General features: G+C 43.8%; 4 protein-coding genes across 5 annotated transcripts in view; all 4 read left to right on the forward strand.

Moving 5' to 3' along the window:
* LOC128404187 (immunoglobulin lambda-1 light chain-like) overlaps positions 1-22,053 on the forward strand; it is a 236,029-nt gene that overhangs the window by 141,810 nt on the left and 72,166 nt on the right. The gene's annotated exons all lie outside the window — the stretch shown is intronic.
* Positions 1-22,053, forward strand: part of LOC128404184 (immunoglobulin lambda-1 light chain-like) — a 222,292-nt gene that overhangs the window by 81,354 nt on the left and 118,885 nt on the right. The window lies entirely within an intron of this gene.
* Positions 1-22,053, forward strand: part of LOC128404208 (immunoglobulin lambda-1 light chain-like) — a 94,136-nt gene that overhangs the window by 10,068 nt on the left and 62,015 nt on the right. Inside the window, exon 3 of the mRNA XM_053369685.1 lies at positions 4,477-4,481. Coding sequence (XP_053225660.1) covers positions 4,477-4,481 — 5 coding nt within the window. The remainder of the gene's footprint in view (positions 1-4,476; positions 4,482-22,053) is intronic.
* Positions 18,557-22,053, forward strand: part of LOC128404186 (immunoglobulin lambda-1 light chain-like) — a 53,653-nt gene continuing 50,156 nt past the window's right edge. The window contains exons 1-2 of the mRNA XM_053369619.1: positions 18,557-18,689; positions 18,826-19,117. Of these exons, the coding sequence (XP_053225594.1) occupies positions 18,644-18,689; positions 18,826-19,117 (338 nt within the window). The 5' untranslated portion in view covers positions 18,557-18,643. The remainder of the gene's footprint in view (positions 18,690-18,825; positions 19,118-22,053) is intronic.

Consider the following 22,053-nt stretch of genomic DNA (forward strand, 5'->3'; position numbering starts at 1 on the left):
CTCCATCCGGATGGATTTCTGTCTGGTGTATGTGCTGCCCTTGATCACCTCCTCTTGTGAGGCTAAGTTCACACCTTATGGAGGGGCAAGGAGTACGTGACCTTATGCTTAAGGGATTCTGGAGGCAGGGGGAGCCCTGGATTCCCCTCTTCCAGAGGAGTCATCAGCCTTTGGAACCAAGGAAATCCGCCAAACTGTTGAATTTGGGCAATTATTTGATTCCATATGGGAATGTCAGAGTTCCATACATGGTCTCCGCTAATTGCTAAAATTTTATAGACTGCTTTTCTGAGCCTCTTTGCTGTTGCCTATGTATGGCGCTTGTGTCATTGACCTGGCCTTAGTTCGAGGCTGTGGTGGGGACTTGGGATTTGGGGGGAGTCGTTTAACTGCCCCCCCCCATTCCTGGTTTTAACAACACAGTGATATTTCATATAACATCTATTAAAAAAACACGCTCAAATAATAAACAAAGCAATCATCAGCCCCATTAATGAATAAACAAAAATAAATAAAACCTCAACTTTCCCTCGTCCAAAAAACATTCACATCAAACCAACAATTTCCCCCCTTTAATCTTTCCTTTTTTTTAATAAAATATTTATTGAGATTTTACAAAGACATAGGTTTACAAAATACAAAGAAAACATATGGAAAGAAAGAGATAAAAAAAGAAAACATACAAAAATACATAAAAAAGGAAAAGGAAAAATAAAAATACAAAATACAAAAAACGAGTAGATAAAAAAGAATTAAAAACAAATCCGTTTTTTATAACTTTAAACTCATTAGCTTGTTTCCTTGACCTCCTCACACCTCCCCTTTTTGTATTCCCATTTAAATAATCAAATCAGCAAATCCTTACCCTCTTTCGTTTATCTTAACTCTGTAACTTAACATATTATAACTCTATATTTTCATCCATTATCAATTCATTTTTGCATATTCTTATTAACTTTGTTGCTAATACCACTTATTTTCAATCCAACATCATTTTAACATTCATTAATTTTACAGTGTTTCTGCAGATAGTCTTTAAATTTCTTCCAATCTTCTTCCACCAACTCTTCTCCCAGGTCTCGGATTCTGCCCCTTTAATCTTTCCACCCCAGCCAGAGTCAGGTGCGGAGGGCAGCTGTTGCAAATTGGGGGGGGGGTCTCAGCAGGGGGTGAGCACCTGCTCCCCCTTCTGTTTTAAAAAGGAGCAATTCTCACATATCACATACATGATCATTAGACAATTTACAGCATGTATCTACAGGGGCGTAATGATGATGATGATATGAGGATGCGGATGATTTTATTATTAATGTCCCGCCCATCTGGCTGGGTTTCCCCAGCCACTCTGGGCAGCTTACAACACATAAAATAATTCTAAAATGTATATAGCCGCTGGGGGGGGGGGAGGAGACACACGGCATGTGAATGAGCCCAGCGAGGCTGGGACCAAAGGACGCAAGGCTGTTGCATCCTTCACAAGGCATGTTTCCGTGGTGGGAAACGTTTGCTGTGTACAAGACAAGACCCATTCTCATTTTTTTTTAAAAAAAAATCATTTATGCAAATCTGGGTGCATTTGCATAAAGGGGGACATTCCCCAACCCTAGAGGACTTAAGAAAGCAAAGGGTGAGGTCCCAGCCAGTTGTGTTGTGTTTCAGAAAGCCCCTCACCATGGCCTGGACTCTGTTTTTCCTGGCCCTTCTCAATTACTGTTCAGGTAAGGATGCAAACAGGTAACCTCATGTAGACCTGAGAGATAAAACCAAAATTACTTGTAGTGTTTATTTATTATGGAAACTTAAAGCTCTAGTGATATTTGAGAACACAGAGGATAGGGAGTCAGGCTTTTCTTTTTCTTTTTCAAAAGGTGCCAATTCACAGCCAACAGTGACTCAAACAGGCTCCCAGTCTGTGTCCCTGGGCCAAACTGTGAAACTCTCCTGCTCTGCAAGTAGTGATGGTAGCTGGCTCAGCTTTGGCTGGTATCAACAGAAACCTGGACAGGCTCCTCGCTTTGTGTGGTATGGCTCCAGCGACAGGGGAGAAGGGATCCCAGATCGGTTCACTGGCTCTGAATCCGGGAACACTGGCTCTTTAACCATCTCCAACACCCAGGCTGAAGATGAGGCTGTTTATTACTGTGGTGCCTGGGAGGTCACTGGTAGCTGGATGTATCACAGTGGTACATTCTGATGGGGAAGTGAGACAAAAACCTTTTCTCTTCTGCCCTGTCACAATGAAACCTGAATTCCTTGAGAGCAGAGTTGGGCCTGAATGAGCTCAGACTGTTTTTGACAAGAATGTGGTGTGATAGCAGATTACTTTAGACACGGGAATGCATTTAGAGAAATGGCCTCGCTGTAAACATCTGACACAACTCAGCAATAAATTGCAGCCCTCTGTTCTTAATTCTCCTTGATAGCTAGGTCAAAGCTCAACAACTTTGCCAAAAAATGATCATCAACTTTTGTGTCCGGATTTTCACATTTTGAAAAATGGCAACTCTGTTAATAAATAAATAGCTGGTTGTTGTTTTTTTAATTTCCTTGCAAACAAGTCACAATGAATGTTCAAAAAGCAGTAACCCAGTCCAATATTCTTCTTCTTACTCCAGAATCTCAAGATCTTTTCCACCATCTGCGGCTTGATCTATTTATCTCTGGTGCAAGGAACTGGACCTTCCACATGCAAGTCACATTCTTTGCCATTAAACTTCCATACCCCTTTATCCCTCTTCCCTTGAGATATAGTCCCCATCAGCCTTGATAAGGAAGAATTACCCTGCTTCTTCCTTAAGGTCATCTTCTACCAGACAAGCACCATCACTAATACTATTTTTAAATCTCCTTTCTGCTAAAGTATTATATTGCATCTCATTTTGATATTTCATTTTGTATTCTCAGAAGAGAGACAAAGTTCTAACAGAGCCAATGAACATGGGATGTCCATTAAAGGACCATTCATCAGCCCTGGGGAGATATAAGAAAGGAAAGTGTCAGGTCCCACCCAGCTTCCTGTTAAGAGTCAAAATGCTCTTTAAATGTATTCTAATTGTTTCTGTTATTTCTTAGGAAATTCACATTGTAATGCAATAAAAGGCAATATGTAAGAAATGAAACAAGCAATGAAAATACAATTAAACGTGCAGCACCTAACACAGCACATTACAATTCCTATAATAGGCAGAAGAATTATTAAGCACCCATCCTTAAGACCTAGGCAATTTGATATGCAAAACTCGCAGACTTAACATATAGAATAAGAGAACAAGAAGAGCATAGAATTAAAGAAGATTGGAAAACATTTATTGAATATATGGGGAATAATTGTGTACAGCTGAAAATACTGGCAGCATTTAGATAAATTCAGCAGTGTAAACAAGTTTTGATGGATGCAGTAATGGAATACTCAACGGTATAGTTTTTGTAAAATACGCAGGGATTTATGTTGTGCAAAATGAACCATTGAAAAAAAAGAAGGGAAGTCATTGATATTTTAAGGATGTAAAAGGAGTATTTTAAATTGTAAAACAACCCACTTGGAAATTGCCCAGGGTCTTATATATATAAATTTCCAAGTGGGTTGTGTGGGGAAATCTTACCATTCACTTCCAGGCCCTGAGAAACTTTGCCATGGAAATCTCAGTGTGTCTGGCTGTTGATAGAGCTGCAAACTCTGCAGTCCTTCCTTTAATCTGTAGGGGGCGATGTCGGTCCACTTATACCAGATTTAGCAAAAATTATACCACCACATAAACGTCCTGCAACTGCGGTGTGAAGTGAAAAGGAAGAATGCTCTTTTTTTGTGAGTAAATCTCCTGTGCCTTCCAACTCATTCAGGTGCTAATGTTCAGCGACTCTAATCTAGAATATGAGACACTGGGCTGACCAAAGGGGGAACACTTGGTGCTCCAGGTGTTACTGAACTGCGAGTCCCATCAGCCCCCTCCCAGACAGCATGGCCAGGGGCCAGCATTGCTGGGTACTGTAGATAGGGCCAAAGGTTCCCCACACCTGGTGCACATTGGGGGAAGGGATAAGAAGAACAAAGTCTTATTTTTGTTCCCATTCCCTGTCAACATTTAATGCAATCAGGTGCCAAAATCAGGTGCCAATCAGGTGTATCTGAAGAAGTGTGCATGCACACGAAAGCTCATACCAGTAACTAATTTAGTTGGTCTCTAATGTGCTACTGGAAGGAATTTTTTTATTTTGTTTTGACTACAGCAGACCAACACGGCTACCTACCTGTAACTAGGTGCCAAAATGTTTTGCATATTTTACATAAACTAAACCCTTCAGGATTCCATTGTTACATCCATCAATACTTATTTACACTGTTGAATTTATCTTCATGCTGCCAACATTTTCGAGTGTACACAATTTCCCCCCGTGTATCCAAGCAACATTTTCCAGTCTTCTTTAAACGTATGTTCCTCTTGCTCTCTTATTCTATATGTTCGCATATTCCATCAGCTTACGTTGCCATTCTTCTTTAGTTGGGATCTCTCTTGTTTTCCATTTTGGGGGGCTAACAAAACATGGGCCGCAGTAGTGGCATTCACAAATAACCCTTTTCTCTTTTTTTGGCACCTGGGAATTATATTCTTCTTGTCCATCTTCACCCACACTCTCCTGAGCTTTGATCCCAGCAGAAAGGGCTGGCCTTGCCATTTGGCAAAGGGTCCAGGCAGCAGATGCTGAGGGTGGCAGGGAGTGCTGGCCAAATATTGGAGGGTGGAGCTGTGTGTGCCTCGGGGTCTGGCCAGCCTTCCCTGAGCTCCCCTGATGCTCTCTGGGGTGGAGAAGGAAGCTCTGTCAACACTGTTGAGTAGAGATGCTGCCACTGCTGGCCCAGTTCACTTATGAATATGGAACAGAAAGGGAAACAAAATGCCTTAGGCTGGGCCTGTCTGGACTTCAGCAACCGTTATTGGGAGGGGCTATCTCGCCACATCCTCATTTTCATCCTGAATAAAACAAGGCAATATCTATTTTTTAAACAACAACAACAACAGTCTTTTTTGTCAGGCTTCCCCCGGTGGCAGCTAAAAAGCAGATAGACAAGAAGAGTTAACTTATTCAGTATTCACAGAGAGAGACAAAGGAATACAGTCTCTATCAAATAATGCTGTTGCTCCGAGTAAATCCCACCCCTCCACCCCCGTCTCTCCTATTCCACGTCATCCCTGCGCTGGCTGATCTGCGCTTACTGCCTCTGAGCTTTCTGTTCTCCTACTTTCAATGCCCGCCTAGTCCTGAGAAAGAGGGGGGCCTGGAATTCTTCCCAAAGAGACTGAGTCTGTCTGCTCTCTTTCCCCTAGTTATTCTTCTTCCTGCTGTTCCTCTGCCAATATTTCCCAGCTTCTCCCCTCTGCAGCCTCTGAACTATGCTCTTCTGCAAACCGCTGTTCTAAATCTATACTGTCCTCCTGCTCTCGGTAAGGTCCAGGAGAAGGTGGTTGGGGGGCGGCCCCTACAATTGTTCCTCAGTCCAGCCCCTGACTGACACTTTTATGCAAATTAGTTTTATTGGATTTGTGTTTTTTTGGTACGGCACTGTATATTCTCAGCGGTGGCATTCGGTTCTAGCTGAGTGAATGAGTACAGGGTGGATTTGCATGATTTGCATTTGTACATCAGTTCCAGAGAGATTAAGGAAGGAAAAGGTGAGGTCCCAGCTAGAAGGAGACACTGCTTTGGAGAGCTCACCATGGCCTGGACTCTGCTTCTCCTGGTCCTCCTCAATTACTGTTCAGGTAAGGAAGTGGAGACAGCACACCACAGTTTTCTGTATTATATAGTCATCATATGAATGTGATGTTTTTCTGATATTGCAGAAGTAATATATCAAGGGTCTTTCCCCTTTCCCTTTATTTTTTTGTAAAGGTGTCGCTTCACAGGCAACATTGACTCAGCCAGCCTCCCAGTCTGTGCCCCTGGGCCAAACTGCGAAAATTTCCTGCCGCCAAAGTGGTGGTCTTGATTCCTCATACACATTTTACTGGTATCAACAGAGACCTGCGCAGGCTCCTCGCTTTGTGTTTGCTGGTACCAGCACCCGGGGAGAAGGGATCCCAGATCGGTTCACTGGCTCTCAATCCGGGAACACTGGCTATTTATCCATCTCCAACACCCTGGCTGAAGATGAAGCTGATTATTTCTGTGCTACTGATGAGTCATCTGGTGGTTACAAGTATCACAGTGGTACAATCTAATGGGGAACTGAGACAAAAACCTTCACCCTCCCTCCCTACAGCAAAAAAAAACCAGAATTACTCGAGTGCAGAGTCAAGAATGAATGGGTTCTCTCTCTCTCTCTTTAACAAGAACGTGCAATGATATCAGGTAATATGGACACATGACCCAGAAGCTGTACGCCGGCTCCCTCGGCCAATAAAGTGAGATGAGCGCCACAACCCCAGAGTCGGCCATGACTGGACCCTTTACCTTTATCTATTTACCCTTTACCTTTATTTATTCACAACCAATGATATCAGGTAATATGGACACACAGATGCTTTTAGAGGAATAGTCTCAACTTAAATACTGTACAGTGGTACCTTGGGTTAAGTACTTAATTCGTTCCGGAGGTCCATTCATAACCTGAAACTGTTCTTAACCTGAAGCACCACTTTAGCTAATGGGGCCTCCCGCTGCTGCTGCTGCACCGCCAGAGCACGATTTCTGTTTTCATCCTGAAGCAAAGTTCTTAGCCTGAAGCATTATTTCTGGGTTAGCAGAGTCTGTAACCTGAAGCGTACGTAACCTGAGGTACGACTGTATGTGGTCTCACCAATAAATGGCAGCCCACAGTTTTTGTCTGACCCTGATCAGGGGCGTCTTACCCATAGAGGCTAGTGGCGTGGGGCACCAGGGTGCTAAGTTCTGGAGGGCACCAGGGAAAAGGCAGAGGCTGGATGCGGCACCTCCTGGCACCAGCTCACCATCCTCTCCTGCCTCTGACGCACCCGGAGCCTCTGCCTGCCGTGGTCACCGTGGCACAAAGCAGCCAGCTGAGCCAGGAAGCGCTGCGATCAGCTCCGTCTCTTCCCCACCGGAGGAGCCGCCCTCCAGAATCCCCTTTATTCAAATGTGTCCTTTGATCATTGGTGTTGCACCAACGCCAACAAGCAAACAAAGATGTTTTTGCAGAGCCAATGAGCATAGAAGAGCCCATTTGCTATTTCTGGGGGAATTCAGAAAGAAGTAAGAAGAGGCCATCTAGCTCTCTGAAGGAAAGTCACTCTTCTAGAGAGCTCACCATGGCCTGGATTCTGATTTACCTGGCACTTCTCAGCTACTGCTCAGGTAAGAGTATGAATGACACATTTCACATAGGCCTACATCAGATCTGTTTTAATTGTGAACCTATCACGGAACAAGGGACGCGGGTGGCGCTGTGGGTTAAACCACAGAGCCTGGGACTTGCCGATCAGAAGGTCGGCGGTTCGAATCCCCGCGACGTGGTGAGATCCTGTTGCTTAGTCCCTACTCCTGCCAACCTACCAGTTCAAAAGCACGTCAAAGTGCAAGTAGATAAATAGGTACCGCTCTGGTGGGAAGATAAACGGCATTTACGTGTGCTGCTCTGGTTCACCAGAAGCGGCTTAGTCATGCTGGCCACATGACCCGGAAGCTGTACGCCAGTTCCCTTGACCAATAAAGCGAGATGAGCACCGCAACCCCAGAGTCGGTCATGACTGGACCTAATGGTGAGGGGTCCCTTTACCTTTATCTATCACAGGAACATCATGCTTCTGTGATATTTCAGCGCATGGAAAATATACCCAAGCCCTGGTTTCTTTTCCTTTTCTTTTTGTAAAGGTGTCTGTTCACAACCAAGTTTGATTCAGCCTGCTTCTGAGTCTATCTCTCCAAGTCAAACCGTTAAAATCTCCTGTTCTGGAAATGGTGGTCATAGCTGGCAAGGATTTCACTGGTATCAACAGAAACCTGGACAGGCTCCTCGCTTTGTGTTTGCTGGTTCTGGCACCCGGGGAGAAGGGATTCCGGATCGGTTCACTGGTTCTTACTCCAGGAACACTGGCTACTTAACTATCACCAATATCCAGCCTGAAGATGAGGCGGTTTATTACTGTTATGGCAGTAGCACGTTCCACGCTGGTGCAATCTAAGGGGGAACTGAGACAAAAACCTTCTCTCTCCTTTCCAAGAGTGGGGAAACCTGAATCACTCAAGAGCATAATTGCGCATGAATGAGCTTTATCTGTTTTTGACAATAACATGCATTTACATCAAGTTATTTACACTCATGGATGTTATTAAGGGAGGAGAGGCAGAATCATTCAATAGCTTATTGAAAACCTGAATGTTTTGTCCGATTCTGACAGGAGTGAGTGGTGATATCATGTTATTTAGGGACTACAATGAAGTTAATTGATTCCCCTTAAATATTTGCTTGCCAACCCCAACCACCACCTGTCAGGTCTGTTGTCATATACAGTTACTGGCTCACGCTTGCTGAAAAAAGGGTTAACTTGAGCCCTGAGCTCAGGTTGCCAGTGTGGGTGTGGCTTAGCAGGCTCTCAGTTGCCTTTGCTTCCCCCTTCCTCTCAGCTTCTCTTTGTGCTTCCTGGAACAAGCAAGAAAGAAGTAGGAGCCATGAGACGCTGGCTCCCAACTCAGCAGAACCTGCATGTGGGCAAAAAGTCTCTCTGAAGGATTTCAGAACCTGCATCTCTGATAACCCAAAGAGCTTAATTTCATCTGTGTCGAAATATCTTTTGATCTCTAGCCAGAAGGCCACCTGGTCTCAGTCAATGGCAGTACCACCAACCCATTAGCTGCAACAGCAATCTGCACAGTGGTAGATATGAAATTTCCCTTAAAATCTCAGTGTCAGGGTCTGTGTGATTTCTTTTCTTTTTTTCCTAATCCTATTTAGCTCCTTAGAGTACCTGTCCCAGTTCTGTTAAATTGTGCACAGTTCCAGCATATTATGTGCATCATCACGTGTATGACATTATACACATGTACCCTCAATGACCTCAAAGTTGATGCTACAATGTGTGTAACTGTATAAAAACAATATGACCCATTATAAACAGATCCATACAATAGCACGAAAGAGTTTCTAACAATGCATTTCTCCCATGCCACGGAGTCATTACAAGCTTTACGAAGAATACAGAGCAGGAGATGGGAAGCTCCTTGAGTGAAGCTGTAATGCAAACACACATGTGTAAATGGTAGTTCTGCATACAAAAGGCTTTGTTTATGAATTGTGATCTGGGGAAACTTGAATTCTTGGGTGCCTCTGCCCTCGGCCTTAGCTTAGTGGTAGAACACCTGTTTGCTTGCAGAAGGTTCCAGGTTCAGTTTCTGAGATCCTTCAGGGATGTGTGCGAAAGACCCCTATCTAAAACCCCAGTAAGTAATGTAGAGCAAGGCCCTGACTCATTAACTATGGATAGTCCTGAAGGTGCTATGTATCCCTTTAGGAAGCAAATTCCTATTCTGCTTGGCTTCATCTGTCTCCCTCCGAAAGGACGTAAAATGTTGGTCCTCACAGCTTCTGTGCGAGCTGCTCTTCTACATTTAGCCTGTAGGGGGAGAAGTTGCACCAGTTTTCACATATTTGATGAAATTCTGCTTTCATAGAGAGACTGTGCACCCTCACACAATGTATGTTCAGTACAGTGGACCCTTGGGTTATGCTACCTTTGGGTAATGTAACACTTTCGGGTTGCAAACGCGGCAAACCCGGAAGTGTATACTTTCGGGTTTAGCTGTGTGTGCATGCGCAGAAGTGCTCTGCGCGCTTTGCACATGCGCAGAAGCGCTCTGCGCACCACATACATGTGCAGAGACACTCTATCACACCGTGTGCATGTGCAGAAGTGGCTCCTCTTCTTATGAAATTTTTGGGGTGTACACGGACCCCCCAGGACGAATAAAATCCGTATCCAGAGTGTCCACTGTACAGTGGTACTTCGGGTTAAGTACTTAATTCGTTCTGGAGGTCCGTTCTTAACCTGAAACCGTTCTTAACCTGAAGCGCCACTTTAGCTAATGGGGCCTCCTGCTGCTGCTGTGCCTCCGCTGAGCGATTTCTGTTCTCATCCTGAAGCAAATTTCTTAACCTGAGGTACTATTTCTGGGCTAGCAGAGTCTGTAACCTGAAGCGTATGTAACCTAAAGCATATGTAACCCGAGGTACCACTGTCATAGATGTCAACTTACAGATTTGAAAATAAGGGATCAGCAGCCAAAATAAGGGATTTTCAGAGCACAGGTATGTTCAACTTCTGAGCCCCTCTGAGCCAAAGGCAGAAAGCCCAGCCAGCAGCCAAACGAAGCCTCAAGTGGTGGTTCCCACAGCGCAGCAACCCGGCAAAGGAGATGCAGCAAGGAAAACCACCGTCACCTCTCCGCTGGGAAGCGCTGAGCAAAGGCGAGTCCCCAGGCAACGCGGCCAATTTGATTGGCACAAGGCATGCAAGTTCCACCCCCCAGTCGTTCTTAGACTCCTTATTGGGTGAGCAACGCAGCCAAGCACCACAGTTGGAGCCTCCCTCCTCCCTGGCCAGCAGGGAGGGAGGGAGAGGAGCTGGGTTTCCCTAGCCACTCTGGCCAGCTCCCAACAAAATTAAAAGCACAATAAAACATCAAACATTAAAAACCTCCGTAAACAGGGCTGCCTTCAGATGTCTTCTAAAAGTCAGATAGTTATTTATCTCCTTGCCATCTGATAGGAAGACGTTCCACAGAAAGACTCATTCTTGCCAGTATAATCTTAATAGATTATAAAAGAATGGAATAAATAAAAGAATGGAAATAAAAGAATGGAAATGGTTTATTGAATTTTTACAGATAAATTGTAGACAGATAAAAACACTGGCAGGATTATTGTAATAACCTGCAGTTTCATAAGACTATCTATTTAAAGAAGATGAGTAAATGAGCAAATTAAGTTAATGAGGATATGCAGAAGATATTAGCAATAAATTTAAGTTTCGAAATGTCAGAATGATTGTAAAATCAGTGAAATGTATAAACCTGAAAAGTTTGTTTAAATAAATAAATAAATAAATAAATATGTTGAGTTTATCTGCAGAGATGGTTTCCTAATGGCCATTTCACTCTTTCATCTCAACATGAAATGACACCCCCCCCCAATTTTGCTAAAATACATTATATACTTTATTATATGCATAACATTATACAAAATATACATTCCAGGTTTGCAAAAGTTATTAGCATCTAAACAGATACATGCGACCCTGTGCATAACTGTATAAAAATGAGTATGAACTTTCTATAAGAATAAACAGACTCACACATTTAATATACATGTCCATTATACGTGTGTGTGTGCACTACCAAGCAACTATGATCCTTCCACAACAATACAAAGCAGGACCTCCAGTGAATGTTGTTTTCAAGTACTGCTTCCCACAACCAACGTTGAACGCACCCTTCCTCCCTGGTGGGGAAAACAAGGAGAATGTGAGTGCATAAGATTGACTAGATTGTGATTTCAGTACAGTGGTACCTCTGGATAAGCACACCTCTGGTTGCATATCCTTCAGGATGCGAATGCAGCAAACCCGGAAGTATTTTTCCAGGTTTCGCACCATGCACATGCTCAGAAGTGGCACCTCCAGTTGTGAATTCCTCAGAATCTGGCCCGAGCTCCGGAACGGATCCCGTTCGCAACCGGAGGTACCACTGCATTTTGCTTTGAAATGTGATGCAGACGTTTTGTGGTGTCTGCTGTTCTGGCTTTAACCTCCAGGGGATAATGTTGGGTCACCTACCTGTTTTTTAAAATAATAGTGAATTATATTACAAAACGGAAAATTGTTACAAAAACTGAACTGTTGGGGTGAAGTGAAGCGTCAGAATGTTTTTTCTTATGCCTGACTACTCGCTTAGGACATTTGTATGAGCAGCAGTGCTGATGAGGACTCCCCCCCCCCCCCCGTAAACACACTTTGCAATGGAGAGAAACTTCCATTGCAACCTGGACAAAGCTTCAGAGTTTGGGAGCTGATTTTATTTCTTAATTCCCACCTGTGAGTCCCTGAATCTGAGAAAGGAGGTTGGTGGGTTGGCTTGTTTCAACAAGGAGTGCTTAAATAGGTTTGCATATTATTATTATTATTATTAATTTTATTATTCACAAACAGAAAGAAAATGAAAAACATAATTACAATTCATAAACCATGTTTTACCAAACCCGAACTCATATAGACTAATAAAGAACTATAATTTGCACCCGTGTGGCTTCCATCCACCACAACTCGATATCCTTTACTGCATACTCTTGTTTACACTGTGTCCTTATATTGATCATTTCATATCTACTAATAATTTTACCTTGAATTAGTTCCTCTTTGCATACTTATTCTATGCATATCAATATGTTTTTTTTAGAACAGTGTTTTTTCATATATTCCTCAAAACATTGCCATTCCTTCCTTTGATTAGACTGATTTATTATGGCTGCCGTTAGTTTAGCTAATTCTATAAATTCACATAATTTACTGTTATGTACTGAGTTGAATAGGATCCAAAACGCAGCAGACTGATTGGTCCTAGAACAATAGGATTCAGAATGCAGCAAGCTGATTGGTCCTAGAACAATAGGATCCAGAATGCAGCAGCCTGATTGGTCCACAGGAGCCACCCAATCCAGCTCCAGGTGAAAGTGAATCCGCAACCAGATTGGCCTACAGGTGAATCCCGGAATTAGCCAATCACGTGGGACCCATTGTGTAAATAATGTATATAAAGCAGACATTCTGGGGGACTTCCATTCCTCCTCACCACTATGAGCTGAATAAAGAGCATAAAATCCACTCTTGACTCAGAGTATGTTTCATTTACTTATCTAGTCTTCCTTTGTGGGGATAGTATCCCCTTTTCAGTTTCTAGCAAGCAATAATCTGGCTGCGGTTGTGCCATATCATTTTTTTTATTCTGTTGAGACTAAGACAGCCAGTTGTGTCTGCCTTGGTGTTGAAAGCCCTTTCTTAATGGGAATCTGCCTTATAGCAGCTCCAACTATTTCTCCATTCAAGGCAATTCCAGCTTGCCATTATTTTCAGCTGAGATTCAGTCACGTACCAGCAAACTGAGGCTGCACAATTCAGGTTGATTTCGAGGTGTTGTGCAGGAAACCAGCTCCTCCTCAACATTCGACTTTGCCAGAAGGAAATTGATCGGGGAATGCACTAGAATATATAGGGCAACATTTGCTGGACACGCCACCTAACCTCATCACGAACATCAGAACCAAGGTTTAATGAAATTTTAATCCAGTATCGTTATTCTGACTGCACAGTCTCAGATCTGCAGGCAAATCTTTGTCACCATGTGCTGCTTAATTTTTTAAAATTTAATTTGAGATGTAGGGATGGCACCTTCAGCATCCACACATCACCCCTCATCCCTTGAACTACAGCCCCAATCCTGCTTCCTTGAGGTAAATTGACCTAGTTTCGCCTCAAGTTCACAAGACAAGAACCTCCTCATTTTAAAAAGCAAACATCACCTTTATCCAAATCAGTTCCATTGTATTTTGCTTACTGCATCATTTATTCCAGACAAAGGCTTTCTAACAGAGCCAATGAGCACCGCCTGGATTTGCATCAAGAGATCCTTCCCCAGCTCTGGGAAGTTTTAACAAAGGAAAGACTCAGGACCACCAGCAGTTGCCTGTTAACCTTCAGAAAGTCGCCTTGCGTTAGAGAGCTCACCATGGCCTGGACTCTGTTTTTCCTGGCTCTTTTTAGTTCCTGTTTAGGTAAACATAAAAAGAAGTAGACTTAAGTTGGCCTAAATGGGGGGGGGGGAGCATATCTTTAATGTTTATTTAACATAGTGCCTTAAAGTTCAGGGGATATGTGAGAACAGAGAGGATTGAGAATCATACATTTCTTTTTCTCTTTTTTTTTTTTTTACAAAGGTGTTATTTCACAGCCAGCATTGACCCAGCTGGGATCGCAGTCTGTGTCCCTGGGTCAGACTGTGACCCTCTCCTGCTCTAAGAATAAGGGGAGCTGGCAGACCTTTGGCTGGTGTCAACAGAAACCTGGGCAGCCTCCTCGTTTTCTATGGTATGGTCCCAGCACCAGGGGAGACGGGGTCCCAGATAGGTTCACCGCTTCTCCCTCTGAGGATACCGGCTATTTAACCATCTCCAATGTCCAGGCTGAAGATGAGGCAGTTTATCACTGTTTTGCATGGGAAGGCACCAGTACTCCGAAGTTCCACTGTGGTACCATCTGATGGGGAACTGAGACAAAAACCTTCTCTCTCCTTCCCCATAAAGCAAAGAAACCAGAATTAGGCAAGAGCTGAGTTTGGTCCAAATGAACTTTATTTCTTTTTGGCAAGAATATCAAGTTATTTAAACAGATGGATTCTTTTACAGAAATGACCTCACCACTACTTCTACTTCTTCTTCTTCTTCTTCTTCTTCTTCTTCTTCTTCTTCTTCTTCTTCTTCTTCTTCTCTTCTTTAGCAATCACTCGTAGCTGAGTAAGATTGTCTTCCATAAACATGGTTTTAACAATGAGTCTGTAAGTGACTGTGGAGGCCAATTCTGGATCCACGCGTCCTTCCACAGTGGGGACATAGGTTTCTGTGCGGGAGTTGATCACAGTGTGGATTTGCCAAGTGTGCCTTCCTCTTAGCACATTTCTCCCTTGCGTCCTGAGTTCGAGTGTCTTCAAAGCCCAGGACATTGGTAAAGGCTGTTCTCCAACTGGAGCGCTCGCAGGCCAGTGTTTCCCAGTTGTCAGTGTTTATACTACATTTTTTTTAGATTTGCCTTGAGACAGTGACATATCCCACCATTACGCAGAGGTCCACAATTTTGGCATGACCTTGTCAAAACAGGCCACTGGCCTGTCAAACCAGTTCTTATATTGGATCCCAGTACGTTTCCGAGCACAATTCAAAGTGTTGGTGCTGACCTTTAAAGCCCTAAACGGCCTCGGTCCACTATACCTGAAGCAGCGTCTCCACCCCCATCGTTCTGCCCAGACACTGAGGTCCAGTGCCTAGGGCCTTCTGGCAGTTCCCTCGCTGCGAGAAGCCAAGTTACAGGGAACCTTCAGAGGGCCTTCTTGGTAGTGGCACCTGCCCTGTGGAACACGCTCCCACCAGATGTCAAAGAAAAAAGCAACTATCTGACTTTTAGAAGACATCTGAAGGTAGCCCTGTCTAGGGAAGCTTTTAATGTTTAATAGACTACTGTATTTTAATATTCTGTTGGAAGCCACCCAGAGGCAGGGTATAAATAATAAATAATTATTATTATTATTATTATTATTATTATTATTATTATTATTATACATGTGATTTATTCAGTCATTGCGGTAAGGACAAAGAATTTCGGTCATTCCTCCATAATGGAGTTGTTCGCCCTGAGCTCTTCCGCCTCTTCCCTCCAGCAACAACACCTGTTCCTACGGCGTCTGTCCGTGGACAATTGTCTCTGTGCTCTTTGTTCTTGCACCCTTAATGAAGGCCGCGTTTTGGGAGAAGGGGGGTCGGTTATGCTGTCCAGTGACGTGCCAGCTAGCTGCTCCACCTCCCCTGCCCCTCATCCTAACTCTGCATAACTCTGCTGTCTGCCTATCTCTGAGCTGTTATCTTCCTTCAAGTCTTGCTGTAAATCAGGACTGCCTTTCTTCTCTCTGGAAGCTACAGGAGAAGGGGGGGAGGGGACACCTCTCCCACTCCTTCTCCTCTTCAGTCCAGTCCCTGACACCACCGTTTAAAAGAGGTTTTGCAGTTCCTGTAAATCCAACCATCACAAGCTATCGGATACAAAATGGTCGACCTGAAAATGTCTCAAGGAGGGTGCTGCTGCAGCAACTGGGCTCCTGGAAATTCTTTGCTCAACTTCACTTGCGGCGATGTGAATTCACATTTGCACCTGACGTAGACCATGGCAGAACTTGCACGTCTGAATTCAGCTCTTGTATGTAAAATGTTGGCTGTCTACTTTTGGCCTGTAAGATGGACCAACTTCCTCATATCTCATAGAATTTACCAGTCACAGAAAGCCCGCGAACCACCTGCACCTGTGAAGCAAATGAAGCAGGACATGCTCAGGAAGGACATATCTGCCCAAGTTTCCAGCGCCAACTGCCCTGTCTTTCCTACTCATTCATGCACAGTAATCAAACGATAACTTCTAAGTGTGCACACAACAAAAGCCAATGCAACCTCACTCTCATCCAGTTAACCCACGATTCAAGCTGTGGAAAGCTTTGTAAATTTCCTCAACTGGGGGGGGGGGGGAGTCCAGGCCTTTCCCCCCCTCTTTTCCCCCCTTTTTATATAATTTTTATTAAATTTTTTGTTTTCCAATTTTAAATACTCATTTTTACATCCTTAAAATAGCAATGACTTCCCTTCTTCTCTTTCCATGGTTCATTTTACATATCATAAATCCCTGCATATTTTACAAAAAAACTACCGTATTTTTCGCCCTATAGGACGCACTTTTTCCCCTCCAAAAATGAAGGGGAAATGTGTGTGCGCCCTATGGGGCGAATGCAGGCTTTTGCTGAAGGCTGGAGAGCAAGGGGGGTCGATGCGCACCAACCCCTCTCACTCTCCAGGCTTCAGGAAGCTATCAGCACGCCCCAGGCTTCTGGCTTCACGCAGCTCTCCGCTAGCCGTGGGAGAGCTGCGCAAAGCTCTCCCTCGGCTAGCGGAGAGCTTGCCTGCACCCAGAAGCTTGGGGCGCGCTGAGCTCAGCACGCCCCAGGCTTCAGGCTTCGTGCAGCTCTCTGCTAGCCGTGGGAGAGCTGCGCGAAGTTGCGCAGCTCTCCCACGGCTTGCGGACAGCAGCCTGTTCTGGGGGCTGGGGTCGGGGGAAGCACCTGGGGGGGAAATAATTTTTTTTCTTTATTCCCCCCCCAAAAAAACTAGGTGCGCCCTATGGGCCGGTGCGCCCTATGGGGCGAAAAATACGGTATACTATTCAGTATTCCATTATTGCCTCCATCAACACTTGAATTTATCTTAATGCTGCCAATGTCTTCAGCTGTAGACAATTATTTCCCATATATTCAATAAATGTTTTCCTATCTTCTCTGAACATATGTTCTTCTTGTTCTCTTATTCTATATGTTAAGTCCGCAAGCTGCGCCTATTCCATCAGCTTAAGTTGCCATTCTTCTTTGGTTGGGACTTCGCTTGTTTCCCATTTTGGGGCTAACAAAACACAGGCCGCAGTAGTGGCATACATAAATCACCTTTTTTGACACCTGGGAATTTCAGTCTGAATTATCCCCAACAGAGAGGACTTGGGGGCAGGGTTCGGGGGAGGAGTACTTTGAAACATTTTTTTCACTTCATTATGGATCATTTCCCAATACTCTCCTTCCCTTTTACAAGTCCACCACATAGGAATAAACTTTCCCTCCACCTCTTTGCATCTCCATGTCCAGGCCTTTCTAGATGACCCTTCAAGATAGCCACAGATCATGCCCATCTTAAGACATACCCCTCCATCCAGGCCACATCACTCACCCCCTCTGCTATGTGGTCTCCTTGCATGTTTCTGGTCATCTGGATTGTGTCCTTGAATTCTGACAACACTTCTAGAGTGTCTGAATTGATAAGAAAGGGGAGTGGGAGCATAGAAACCAGCCTGTACTACAAATGTAACATCACTAGATGTTGCTCCACCCACTTTCACCTCAGCCCCCCTCCCTCATTATCCAGAACATGATCCAGATGGGCTTGTAGTCCTCTATCTGAACAATGTCCCCCACCCAGAGTTCTGAAAAATTTCAGCTGTGGACTTAATGAACTAAATGGGATGAGAGGGTCTTTATATGGCAGTGGGTGTTGCTCCACTTCATAACTGGTGCATTTAGGGAACCTTCTGCTCATTCTACTGTGATGAACCCTGGGCATCATCTGCCCTTAAGTTATGTACAGTTGTACCTCGGAAGTCAAACAGAATCCATTCCGGAAGTCCGTTTGACTTCCGAAACGTTTGACTTTCGAAGGGCGGCTTCTGATTGGCTGCAGGAAGCTCCTGCAGCCAATTGGAAGCTGCAGAAGCCCCATCAAACATTTGGCTTCCAATAGAACGTTCGAATACAGGAACACACACTTCCGGTTTTCGATCATTCGGGAGCCAGAACATTCGACTCCCAAGATGTTCAGGAGCTGGGGTATGACTGTACAGTGGTAGCTCAGGTTAAGAACTTAATTTGTTCCAGAGGTCCGTTCTTAACCTGAAACTGTTCTTAACCTGAAGACCGCTTTAGCTAATGGGGCCTCCTGCTGCCACCACGCAATTTCTGTTCTCATTCTGAAGCAAAGTTCTTAACCCAAGGTACTATTTCTGGGTTAGCGAAGTCTGTAACCTGAAGTGTCTGTAACCTGAAGCCTCTGTAACCCGAAGTACCACTGTACTTGGTAACACTATGACCCCTTAATTTTTATCTTGGCCAGAGTGAGGCCTGCCCTCAACATCATCATGCAAATTTCTCCTTTGATCATTGGCTTTTCACGGAGAGAAGCAAGTAGATAAAGACACTCTTGCGCGAAGGAGACATTTGGTATTTCCAGGGGATTTCAGAGAGGGGAAAGAAGATCCCATCTAGATCTTTAGTCAGACTCTAAAGGAGTCTTACCATGGCCTGGTACCTGCTTTTACTGTCACTTCTCAGCTACTGCTCAGGTAAGAGCGTGGAAGACTCACATCATGTAGGGCAACATCAAAACTTGGTCTGCTAGAGGGAGATCAAGCTTCTGTGGTATTTGAATGCATAGGAAATGTACCAAAGTCATGCTTCCTTTCTCTTTTTTTATGAAAGGTGTCACTTCACAACCCAGTTTGACTCAGCCTGCCTCCCAGTCGGTGTCTATGGGTCAAACTGCTATACTCTCCTGCTCAAGAAATGGTGGTACTCTCTGGGCTGATATTCACTGGTATCAACAGAAACCTGGGCAGCCTCCACGTTTTCTGTGGTATGGATCCAGCACCCGGGGAGAAGGGGTCCCAGCTCGCTTCACCGGTTCTCGCTCTGGCTCATTAACTATCTCTAACATCGAGGCTGCAGATGAAGCAGTTTATTTTTGTTGTGACTTCGAGTTTGGCAGTGACACGTTCCACAGTGGTATAATCTGATGGGGAACTGAGACAAAAACCTTCTCTCTTCTTTCTTACGAGTGTAGAATCCTGAATCATTCAAGAGCATAGATGCACGTGAATGAGTTTTGTCAGTTTTCGACAAGAATGTGCATTAAAAGTTATCAAGTTATTTAGACTAAAGAATCCTATTGGAGATATGACCTTGCATTAAATATCTGACACATGTCCGAATAAACAATGCTCTTCATGTTTTCACTGGCTTTGTTGGCAATAAAGCCACTTCTGACTTAGAAAGGAGCTGGGGTTGCGGGCTTCACCCTCCCACTATGCGCACGGGGGCTGGCTCTCAGCCTCCGTGCGATTGAGGGAATCCCCGACCGTGTCATCCCCTGGCCAGCCAATCGGCTGGCCTGGGGGGCGTGGCCTGCTCCATTTAATGCAGGCGCGGCCAGGGATCTCCCTCTTTGCCGCTTCCAGCTGCTCCGGTTTCCCACCCTCCCGCCCTTTAAGGTTTTCGTCCTTGACCTTGCTATGGACCTCGGTTGGTCACCGTTAAGGGGCCTGGTAGGAATTTTTCCCACTTGGCAAATTGGCACCAGCTACTTGGGTTTTTCTCCTAAAGGTAAAGGTTAAAGGGACCCCTGACTGCAGGCGGAGATGTTGCACAACATTCCCCATATTTGATATATGTACATTCCACAGAGACATTGTGTACCACTGCACAAACATGTACATCACCTTATATTAAGTCAATGTAGACTTGCTCCCATCTCGTGAACCATCTGGAGAGGTTTGTGAATTCCCAAATAAAACACAAGTTGTGTTTGGGATCAGACTTACGATACATGGGACAGAATATAGCCTAATGAAAATCATTCTCTTGCTCTATTTCAAAAAGTCACTATGGATTCCCAACTTCTGGTGGTGGAAAACTTAAAGACCAAGGACAAATACTGTCCACTAGTCCTCTACAGTTGGTCCTTCAGATTCCCCCCAGGACTACCTTGGGGGACTCTATGTGGTAATGTGTTTTATGTCAATTCACAATGTTAAAGCCAATCCTGTTCTATTTGAGAGTCCTTCCCGCTTATTCTGCTGAGTTAGGTTATGCACATGTGTCCCAAACTCCTGATGCCACCATGGATTATTCCCTCCTTCCTTCCTTCCTTCCTTCCTTCCTTCCTTCCTTCTTTCTTTCTTTCTTTCTTTCTTTCTAATATGATTTTTATTAAATTTCTGTTTTACAATTTCAAATACACATTTTACATCCTTAAGATATCAATGACTTCCCTTCTTCTCTTTCCATGGTTCATTTTACATATCTTAAATCCCTGCATATTTTACAAAAAACTATACCAGTCGGTTTTTCATTATTAAATCCATCAAAACTTATTTACACTGTTGAATTTATCTTCATGCTGCTAGCATTTTCAGCGATACACAATTATTTCCCATATATTCAATAAACGTTTTCCCAATATTCTTTAAACATATGTTCTTCTTGTTCTCTTATTCTATATGTTAAGTCTGCAAGTTGTGCATATTCTGTCAACTTAAGTTGCCAATCTTCTTTGGTTGGGACCTCACTCATTTTCCATTTGGGGGCTGACAAAACATGAGCTGCAGTAGTAACATACATAAACAACATTTTTCTGACACCTGGGAATTTCAGGCTGGATTATCCCCAACAGAAAGGATTCTTGGTTTTTTTTCGGGGGGGGGGGAGGAAGTAATTTTAAATATTTTTTCGATCCATTATAAATCATTTCCCAATACTCTTTTACCATTTTACATGTCCACCAAATATGAAAGAACGTTCCCTCCATCTCTTCACACTTCCAGCACTTATCTGAATCTCTCCTGGCCAAAGTGAGAACCACCCACAGCACCATTATGAAAATAATATGTCCTTTTTTCATTGGTTTCACACAAACACAGAACCAATCAGCAAAGAACTCATTTGTATGAAGGAGCCGTTTGGTATTTCTGGGGGAATTCAGAAAGGAGGGATAAAATCCCACCGCAATCTCTTGTAGAAGGGAAGGTTCTTTCCGTTGCACAGGCCACCATGGCCTGGACTCTGCTTTCCTTGGCACTTCTAAGCAGTTGGTCAGGTAACAGTGTGGTGTACACAATGCAAATAGGACAACATCAAAGCTATTTCCATTATGTGTCTATTTATTATATGAGCCTAATGCTGCTTTTGTAGCACCCTGCTTGTGGTTAACGCTTAGCTGGAATGAAATATTCAACGCAGCAATAGAGAAATTAACATAATAATTTATTTGTCAGACAAATAAATGATAGGCACAGTGGTATATGGTTACCAAAGCTCTGCCTGCCCTCCAGCCCTGATGGCCAGCACTTATATTTCCTCAATCCAGCCCCCTTGCTCCTCCTTTGGCTGCCTCTGTCCAATCAGCCTGGTTGAAATTCCTATTGGCTGTTTGCTAGAACCAATCATAAAAGATACACCCATTTCCTATTACCTTTTATGGGAGACAAAGAGCTATATTTCCTTCTATCCATAAATGGCAGACAAGTAGCCATATATCTTACATTTGCCTCGACAAGGCACCTTAATTACCAGATCACCTTTTGCCCCTACATTCTAAAACAGATGGCTCGTGGTATTTATGTTTTATCTAAACATAGATCTTGGGTTCACCTTCTCACACACCATCAATGAAATAAGAATCTAACATAAGAATCTAACATTTCTTACTTTCCTTTGCCTACCACATTCAGACAACAAAATATCATACATAACATAAATAACTTTTTAAAAGGAAAAGACCTTTGCAGAGTAAAAAGGAACTCAGTAAAAGAAACAGCTTAAAAAGCTCTTCAAATTACCCTTAATTACCAGCCAGCTGCTTTTCCCATTAGCTCTTAAACCTTAGGAAAATATGGCTCTTTGTCTGATGGGAGGCACATGGTATTATTTTCT

This window comes from Podarcis raffonei, chromosome 16 (assembly GCF_027172205.1).
Source record: "Podarcis raffonei isolate rPodRaf1 chromosome 16, rPodRaf1.pri, whole genome shotgun sequence".
NCBI lineage: Eukaryota > Metazoa > Chordata > Lepidosauria > Squamata > Lacertidae > Podarcis > Podarcis raffonei.